Genomic DNA, 9,924 nt, shown 5'->3' with positions numbered 1-9,924 from the left:
CTGCGTCCACATGCAGTCGTGTGTTTGACAAACCCATTTGGTGGCACGTGTCCGTGCGGCAGAGGTACCTGATTGAGCTCCTCATCGTTGGCCACGGCCAGCAGGATGTGTCTCGGGGCTATCCGGGCCTTCTTGTTGTCCCTCGCGGCATTGCCAGCTAATTCTAGAATCTCCGCTGAAAGGACAAGGGGGAGTTAATAGGCAAACACAGAATGGGGTCTGAGCTCCCTGAAGCTTTTCCTTGGGAATGGTCTTTGAGTTTGATCACATTGAATCACTTGTGATTTTTAAGTCTGGGCCTGGAAAGAAATCCAGAAAGCTGAAAGGAATTCAGGTCTTAGACAAGTAAGATATGTTAGCAAGACCTGACCTATGATCCTGGAACAAAGTCTTCTAGTTGTCCCTTGACATTAATTCCTCCCCATCCTCCTTGGTATATGGATCTGATTTTTTTTTTTTTTTTTTTTTTTTTTTTGCTGAGCCCATATCCATGGGAAGGAATGAAGACAGTTTTCCCCAACACCCACCTTGTTGATACAGGTGGTCATGTGACTAAGCTCTGGCCAGTGAAAGGCAAGCAGTCGTGTTGTATGATACCCCTTCTTTTCTATTGCTGGACTGAGGACGTGATGGCTGGGATTTGACCAAGAAGAAGCCGTGGATGTGGAGTAACAAGACAGAAGGAGCTGAGGTATCTCATGGCTGTGGGGCTTCCTTACCAACCTGGACAATGTTCTGTAGCAGTGATGGCGAACTTATGACACATGTGTCAGAGGTGACACGCGAACTCATTGTTTTGGTTGATTTTTCTTTGTTAAATGGCATTTAAATATATAAAATAAATATCAAAAATATGTCTTCGTTTTACTATGGTTGCAAATATCAAAAAATTTCTATATGTGACCTGGCTCCAGAGTTAAGTTAGGGTTTTTCAAAATGCTGACACGCTGAGCTCAAAAGGTTCGCCATCACTGTTCTATAGACTTCTTTTATGAGAGAGAAATAAACTCTTGTTTAAACCCTAGCATGGGGCATCTCCGAAGAGAACAGTGATGTAGGTGAAGTCTGTCTCTGGTACCCAGTGGGACCCCTTTCAGAATCATCTTTTCCGCTTCACTTGATGCCCCAGGTCCCTCTTGTCCTAAAGGAAAGTGGATGGGAAGAACTCACTTACACTACGGGATGAGGAAATGCTCAACCCAAGAAGTGAATTCCTAGTGGGGAGACCTATGAGGTCTGCGAAGGAAGGTACGTTGGGGCTCAGGGGTTTCCTCATCCCCCTCACAACCTAAGCCTGGCTCTGAGTTTAACGAACATGTTATGTGGTAAATGTGAAAGAGCTGACAGAAAGGAATTTTCCTAATACTACTTCATCTGCTACCAAATTTTTGAGTCAAGTTTTTTTAAAAAAATCTATAGAATTGTTTTATGCCATCTGTATGCTTTCTCCTTTCTCCTCTTATTTTGTTATTTTTCCTTCTTCCTCAATTTTAGGATGTTCTGCTAAATCAAACTTGTCTGTTTTTAAAAGAATGAATGAACCTATAAAGAAAAATTCCTTCCCTTAGAAAGCTAACAGCAATGTGCCATTGAGTTGTTTCACTAACACGTGGGGGAAAATGTGTGCGTATGTGCATGTGCGCATACATTTGTTGTGAGGTGTTTGCACAGGCGTGTGTGTGTGTGTGTGTGTGTGTGTGTGTGTGTGTGTTGGGGATTTGCTGGTATAATGGCATAAATATTAAGTCTTAAAATTAACAGGGGATTATGTATGTCTTTACAATCAACCTAATTTCAAATAAAACAGCACATGAAATTGCCATCATTTATAAAATATATGGCAATAAAATAAAAACTTGGCATAAGTATGACATATTAACTAAGCAAATGTAATTAACAAAAATTAGAATAAAATAATCATTAGAGTTAAATATTTATATGGCATTTCCATAATGAAAAGTGCTAAATCACTGCAAATTCATCTCATAGCATCCCTTCCAGGTTATTAAGCAATGAATATTGTGTTTACCAACACTTCATTTATACAGGGATCATGTTTCCTGAATCAGAGATTGAGGGGGCCCTGTAGTTGGAGAAGTATGAGCATATGTGTTGAGACAATGGGGCAGAGAATTTGAAATTAATGTCATATTGGATAATCTGATTTGCTGCATTCAGACTGCTGCCCAACCCTTTCTTTATTTAAAAAAGTGTACCCATCAAAAAGAAATGCAATCACAAAGCTTTCACTAATAGGCTTGCTGGCCTGGCTGGTGTGGTTCAGTGGTTGAGCGTTGATCCATAAACCAGGGAGTCATGGTCCGATTCCCCTTCAGAGCACATGCCCAGGTTGCGGACTTGATCTCTAGTAGGGTGTGTGCAGGAGGCAGCCAATCAATGATTCTCATCATTGATGTTTCTCTCTCTCCCTCTCCCTTCCTCTCTCTAAAATCAGTAAAAACATATTTTAAAAAAATAGGCTTGCAGCATGACTCTAGGTTACAATGGGCAGCATCCCACTGTGCGCAATAAAACGGAGTTTCCCGCATTTGCTCATCTCGGGGGCCCATGCCTGGGCAGAAGGTGCACTCCACTCCCCTTTTTCCTAGATGGGTGTGGGGGCCAAAGAGCTTCCCAATGTTAAGCTTCTGAGAAATCAAATGTAATTTAGCATCTCGGCCCATCACTCTCCTGCCTCTGTCCCTGCATTTAGAGGAAGAAGTTAAGCACCCTCCCAAGTTCATTAACTCAGTCGTCAGCATGAGAAGCAGGGTTCATGGGGAAACCCGCCATACTTGGGGCCTGCCAGAAGCCCCTGAAGATCAGGTTATTTTCAGCTTGACGGACAGACGCACAGATGTGAGACCTGCAGATGGGAAATCTGCCAGAATTAAGTGCAGCACAGGAGAGAGTCACCGCAGTGACCCAGCAGATGGCACGAAGCGTGCGACTGAGCTCCCGGACCAGTGCTTCCAAAATCCGTTCTAGAAAGAAAACCTTGGCCATGTGCTCTTGTGAAAAAGCAAAGGGAGAGCTTCCGTTTTCTTCCTTTTTTCTTTAAAGAGGAGAACTTCATGATACACCAGAAAATCAAGACCAAGGAGTTCTTTTCTCTGTTGAATGTTTCATCTGAACATTCCCTGGGACAGAGATGCCACCATTTAAATCAGTGGTTCTCAACCTTCTGGCCCTTTAAATACAGTTCCTCATGTTGTGACCCAACCATAAAATTATTTTCGTTGCTACTTCATAACCGTAACGTTGCTACTGTTATGAATCATAATGTAAATATCTGATATGCAGGATGGTCTTAGGCGACCCCTGTGAAAGGGTTGTTCGACCGCCAAAGGGGTTGCGACCCACAGGTTGAGAACCGCTGATTTAAATGTTTGAAACAACATTAATCATTATTAATATTTTCAAATGCTGTTCTGACAAACGCATTCAAGTGGATTATAAAATAAGCATTAAAATTAAATATTTATGTGGCACTTCCATAATGAAAAGTGCTACAACACTGCAAACTCATTCTCACATCTCTTCCATGTTATAGTTTCTACAGTGTTGAGTGACTTTATTGATTTCGGGAATACAAGCCTCCTTCTATTGGCCATCAGAAGAAAACTGGATTTAGATGGCACACATTTGTTCCACTGGAAATTCTGTGGGGAGATCATTATTCCATTAAGTGGTGGCGACTTCCCTGGAAGTTTATAGACTTCCATGGCAAACCTCTAACTTCTTGGAAGTCTGGTTTCCAGCAATAGTAACCATCTGGAATGCACCTGAGTATCTGGTAGTAAAAAAAAGAAAAAGATTTCTGTAGCCAAAAGAAATTATTTTGGAAGAGCTGTGTCCTCTCATTTTGGACATGAACTGAATCGACACCGGGCATATCGACCCCAGCAGATGGGAAGTAGCACGTTAAACGGAGGGTTGGAACAGAGGGCCTGGAGTGGCCGCTCCTTCAAGACCGTCTCCTTCTCCGGCCCCACCTTGCTTGTACACCTGCCCGCTAGATGGTGGCGTCCCTGGGCTGTGTCTGGGCCCTTTGCTCTGCTCAGGCCACGAGTCTTTTGGGGGAACCCCATCCACTTGTGGCTCCAGCTTCCACCTACCTTCCCGTGTGGTCAGATCTGCACCTCCAGCTCTGCTGAGATGTCACCTGGGACTCCTCACCTGGGTGTCCCACAGGTAATCCAACTCCCCACATCCATATCACCCCCTTCCCAATCCTGCTCCTCCCATCGCCCTTGGGACTGGCAGCTCCATCCACACACAGACCTTAGAGTCATTCTCTCCTCCTCCCCGCCCTCCCTCCTCCCGGCCTCTTCAAGCTCACAAGCCTTTGCCCCTCTTCTCCACGCTCGTTGCCATGATCTGAGTTAAGTCTCTCTTCTCTTCCGGCCCAGAAAACAGTAGTGACTGTTGAAATGGTTTCCCTGTCCCCGTTTTGTCCTCCTCCAGATCCATGCCAACAGGGCCATCACTAGGCCAAAGGCGCCTTTGTGCAAATTAGAAAAAGATGCCTCTTCCTCCAGACACCGTACTGCCCTGATTTCATCTGAACAAGACCCTTTACTGCCATCTGCTGGACATGCTCATAGTAAAGAGAGTTATCTGAGGGCCACGCTGTGAATGGCACGCCCTTAAACGTGTGTCCTTGCGCAGTGTACAATCTGCACAACCACGCGTGTGGCTCTGGCTGCCCACGTGAGCTCTTCAAAACACAAATGTAATAAGTGAGAATCATTAGGTAAAAATGCTTGGTGTTAAACCGATAGACCCAACTGCCTGGAAATGATGTGTAAATGATGAGTTCCTATGTCACACAATGATTTCAGGAGGTGCCCTGAAATTTAACCCTGCTTTGAGACTTCTTTGTCCTCTCAGTTAAAAATATTTTATAAAACATTTTCTCAACATAAAAAAGGTAAATTATTTATTCTCAATAGCTCATCGTGGTCCTCAATGGCCTGCTCCCCACTCCATCTCATTCCCATCACCAACCCCCCGCCCTGCCATTTCCCAGCTTGTTCCTGGTACACGGAACTTCCTCTAGTTCCTGGAAGTGCTACATACTTCCTCTAACCTTCATCCTTTTTCCTCCCCAACCCGACAATCTCCCCCTGCGCAACCCCTCCCATCTGAATCTGGTAACTCCTACTAATTCCCAACTCTATTGCCCGTCAGATCATTTGGGGGAGCTTTGAGAAACCCTGATGCCCAGAACATACCCCAGAATTTCTGGGGGTGAGACCCAGGCATCAGGAAAGGAGAGGGATAGAGAGATGGAAACACTGATGAAAGAGGAAACATCATTGATTGGCCGCCTCCTACATGTGCTCCACTGGGGATAGAACCCTGACCGGGAATTGAACCCTGACCTCCTGGTTCACGGGTCTATGCTCAATCACTGAGCACCACGGGCCAGGATCACCTTCTCCATTTGACGGAGGAAGATGCTGGATGCTGGGACTGGCTGGAGAGAAGGGGTGGATATTAATGGCTACGCTATCCTTCTAGGACCTAGGTGCTCATCCTCTCTTCTGTTTCATGTGCAACTCATGAGCAAGTCCTGTTGGCTTTGCCTTCAAAATATATCAGTACTCTCCTCTTCCTTGGTGTCTTCACTGCCCACTCACTGGGTCTCTGTCATAGCCTTCCAGCTGCTTCTCCTGCTTCCACCCTGTACCCCTCCCCCAGGATCAGATCACTCCCGCCTCTGCTCCAAACCCTGCAGAGCTGCTATTGCTAGCTCTTATCCCCACCCCTCCCCCAATTCCAGCCCCTTCTCCCTTGGGCCTCATTTAAAGTCCAAGCCCCGCCCCCAGTTGTAGCCCTCTGGCCCCACTGCTGTTCCCCCAACACTCTCAGCACCTGCCTTCCCCCAGGCTAGGGTGTCCAGCCCCAGACATCTGCAGGCCCACTCCCTGGTTTCCTTCAGATGGGCCTTGTGGGGTGGCTCTATTTACGACTCCCCTCCCCTTCCCTTTTCTGGAACACCCTATCAGTAGTATCCACTTTATTTGTCACCCAGCACTTAGCACGCCTGATGCAGCACACCCTCCACTTGTTTGCTTGCTCCTTCCTCGGGAATGCATTCTGCTGGAGGGAGGGATTCCTGCCTGTCCTGGTCTAGGCTCTATCCTCAGCATCCACAACACCTGGCCCACAGGAGGTGCTCAATAACTGTTTGTGAGTGAATGGAAGAGTGAGAACTCCATTCATGAGAAACAGAAGGACGCTCTACTCTGGGAGGTACTATAAGTCCTTAAAGACTGCTGGCTCAAAGTCACAGTGTGACTGCTGTGGAGGCTGGGGCTCTAATCCAAGACACATGAAAAACCCTAGCAACGGTCCAATTCCATGACCAGAGAGCAGCCTGAGGACTTAGTGTGTGTACTGACAAGCAATGCTTAACAGACATTGGTTGAATAAATGGGAAAATGTAAGCTTTTATCTGAACCAAAGATGCACAGAGATGCCCATTTGTGTTATGCACGAAGTGTGACTTCTGCCAAGTGGAGACATAGAAAGTACTTAATTACTTTGATTATACACACATTATATTGGGTCACGGTGGTGTAGCGGAAAGTGCACAGCTTGGGATCGGAGGGTCTCAGGGAAGCCCAGCTCTTGCTGGGAGGCTGTGGGATCTCTGGGTCACCCAAGTGGTTTCCAGTTTGGTGGGTGACATGAGTTTAACAAGTTGTTTTAAAGTTTCATTCATCTTTCTCGAAGCCAGCATCCCAGAGCCAGCAGGTTTTCCCATCAGGCTTCTGGGTTGTACCCGAGACCCAGGAAATCAGGCCACCGGGAGGGGTGCATTTTGAACAAGCATCCCCCACGCCTGTGGGCCTGCTGCTGAGACGGGCTACCACCTTGCTCCTCTGAGCAGTCCTGGAACCAGCAGCATGGGCATCACCTGGGAGCTCGTTAGGAAGGCGAAGCCTCAGGCACCACCCCGGCCCTTGTCAACAAGATCCCCGGTGATCCCACCTTGAACAGCACTGCTCTATCTCCCTGTACTCAGAGACCTTCAGAGCCCTCCAGCCCTCTCCCACCTCCTGAAGGATCCTCCTGGAAAACCTTTAGCCCCAGAGGGCTTTCATTGCACAGTAAGGGACAGGCTCGTGGTGCTGCGGTCGGTGTGTCCGACAGAAGGTCAGGGGGAGAAGTTTCCACGAAGGGATCAAGGCAAACCTTTCATCGGTAACGGTGCTCGGTGAGCAATGGGGACCAGGAGGGCAGAACAGGACCGTACATTTAAGGAGGAAGAGACTGCGCTTGAGGGAGAAGCAGGAGGGGAAGAGGGACCTGGGAGAGAAACTGGGTCCAGCCCTGCCTGCCTGGGGGTTTTCATGCTGTGGCTGCAAGGGGCTCAGCTTCCAGGTAGGTGGTTTGGGGAAGTTTGCTTTTCTCCCTGGTGGACTTTCCAAAGGATCTGGTGTCTAGGGAATCCCCATGGGCAGAGTCCAAGACATTATTGCCAATGGCTAAGAGGGCCCCTTCAATGAACTAACCACACTTATTTATATAGATTTGTATTTTTATATATCTTAAAAATTAAAAAAATTAAAATTGATTTCAGAGAGGGGAAAAGGAGAGGGAGATAGAAACATTAATGACAAAAGAGAATCATTGATCAGTTGCTTCCTGCATGTCCCCTACTGGGGATCAAGAATGCAACCCGGGCGTGTGCCCTGGCCGGAATTGAACTGTGACCTCCTGTTCCAACCCACTGAGCCACACTGGCCGGCTATATATATTTTAAAGCCTCCTTGAAATTGTGAAGTATATCTTCTGTTTACGACATAGGAGTACAATAACAACAACGAAGTAGAAAGTTCTCAAATATATAAAGAACCCATACAGCAAAACTCTCATCTCTTAGTAAAAAAGTAATTTTAACAACCAATACGGGAAACGATTTCCTACATAACCACTGTAGACAGAGAACCACCTCTGTAAAGGAGCAAAATTAGAATGTTGGCTTCATGGAACCAACTGAAGATGCCTTTGATGCTCTGGTCAATGTTATTTATGGACATCGAGTCCTAGTTTTATGCCCCGGAGAACCGATGCTTAATGAGGGCTTTCTGTAAAGTGAAGACCCCCTTTCATAAAACAAATAGCACCCCCTTCCTCCCGTAGCTTCTCTTCTTTGGGAACCTAGATTCTCACACATTGCATTTGCCTACGCAAGACACACCTTCTTCAGGGCTGGGCTGGAAAAACCACTTTTCTGTGGGTTCTCTGCCTCCCGTGCTGATCATCTGTCCGTCTTGTGCCCTTTCCTCTCCCCTAGAGCCTGCACAAACTGACCAGCAAGCAGGCACGCCCCAACCCAGCTGCCACCCACAGCAGCCTTGAGACAGCACCCTCCCGGCCTGTGTGAGGGGCCGAGCGGATTACCGGCCCCCCGAGGCACCTTACCCGCCAGGTACTCGATGACTGCCGCCATGTACACGGGAGCACCCACGCTGATCCGGTACTTGAACGTCCCTTTCTTCAGGTAGCGCATCAGCCTCCCCACCGGGAAGATGACCCCGGCCCTGGCTGAACGGGACAGCTTGGACATTTTCTTCTTCCCGCTCCGGCCCGACATCTTGCCTCAGTTTCCCTCTCAGCTTGCTGACACAGTGGCTTCCTGGCGCTAGCACAATGCTGGAAAGGAAAGAAAGCAGGGTGAGGAAGGGCGGCTGGAGAACATCTTGGGAACAGTGAGTGGTCCTAGAGCACTAGGTGACGTGCAGGACAGTCCGGGAGGTGGCTGAGACGGCTGCCACCGCAGGGTGCTGCAGGCAGGCCACCAGCAGGCCCACCCACAAACCTCTCCCACCCCATCATGCCAGCCCAACCTCAATACGAGAGGCCAAAGACTGTCACCAGAGAGAGGCCAAGGCCTTTCAATCAGCAAATAATGGTTCCCAACGACGTCCACTTCGTCACCCCCAGACCATTTGGGATGTGTCGCCTTATATGGCAGAAGGGACTCTGCAGATGGGATTCAGTTCAGGGTCCTGAGCTGGGGAGCGTATCCTGGATGGTCTGGGCAGGTCTAATGGAATTGCAAAGGTTCTTCCACGAGGGGGGCAGGAGATGAGAGTGAGGAGCGATATGAATGAAGGGAACGAATTCTCCCCTCAGAGCCTGCAGAAAGGACCAGACCTGCCGACGCCATTTTATTTTAATTTTTAAAAATATTTTTTTATTGATTTCAGACAGGAAGGGAGAGGGAGAGAGTAGAAACATCAACGATGAGAGAGAATCATTGATTGGCTGCCTCCTGGCCCCCTACTGGGGATCGAGCACGAAACCTGGGCATGTGCCCTTGACCGGAATTGAACCTGGGACTCTTCAGTCTGCAGGCTGATGCTCTATCCGCTGAGCCAAGCCGGCTGAGGCTGCCAGTGCCATTTTAGCCCAGTATAAGGGCTTCTGACCTCCAGACTGTGAGAGAGTAAGTCTGTCTTGCTCTAAGCCACTAAATCTGAGGGTGATTTGTTACAGCAGCAATAACTAAACTCACACAGTCCTCTTTTCTCCGACTTGCTTCGGCCTGCATTAATACATTAGTACAGTGGGGCCTTCACTTATGAGTTTAATTCCTTCCGAGACCGACCTCATTAAGGAGCTCGTTAACTCAAATTATCAACTCAATGCAAAAAATCGGCTGAGAGACAGCTGGTATCTCAAAAAACTCGTTAGTCGGGACACTCGTAAGTCAAGGCCCCACTGTATTTTATTCATAGCTTTGACCTACAGCTCATGGCTGATTTCCAATAATTTTTAAAAACCGAAACATGCCAGGAGAGGCCACTGTATTGGATATATTTAATGCAAAGTAACCAAACACCGCAAATGAAAAGTGAGAATGCAGCCCAAGCTTCTGTTCCCTGGAATTTGGGAGAAACTTCA

General features: G+C 47.6%; 1 protein-coding gene across 1 annotated transcript in view; it reads right to left on the bottom strand.

Moving 5' to 3' along the window:
- Positions 1–8,668, bottom strand: part of LOC102767298 (core histone macro-H2A.2) — a 19,356-nt gene extending 10,688 nt beyond the window's left edge. The window contains exons 1-2 of the mRNA XM_006760929.2: positions 8,440–8,668; positions 69–175 (exon numbers count right to left, since the gene is read on the bottom strand). Coding sequence (XP_006760992.1) covers positions 69–175; positions 8,440–8,611 — 279 coding nt within the window. The 5' untranslated portion in view covers positions 8,612–8,668. The remainder of the gene's footprint in view (positions 1–68; positions 176–8,439) is intronic.
- Between the last annotated feature and the right edge of the window lie 1,256 nt (positions 8,669–9,924).

The sequence above is a fragment of the Myotis davidii genome, unplaced genomic scaffold, assembly GCF_000327345.1.
Source record: "Myotis davidii unplaced genomic scaffold, ASM32734v1 scaffold134, whole genome shotgun sequence".
Classification (NCBI taxonomy): Eukaryota; Metazoa; Chordata; class Mammalia; order Chiroptera; family Vespertilionidae; genus Myotis; species Myotis davidii.
This window is presented reverse-complemented; position numbering and strand designations above follow the sequence as displayed.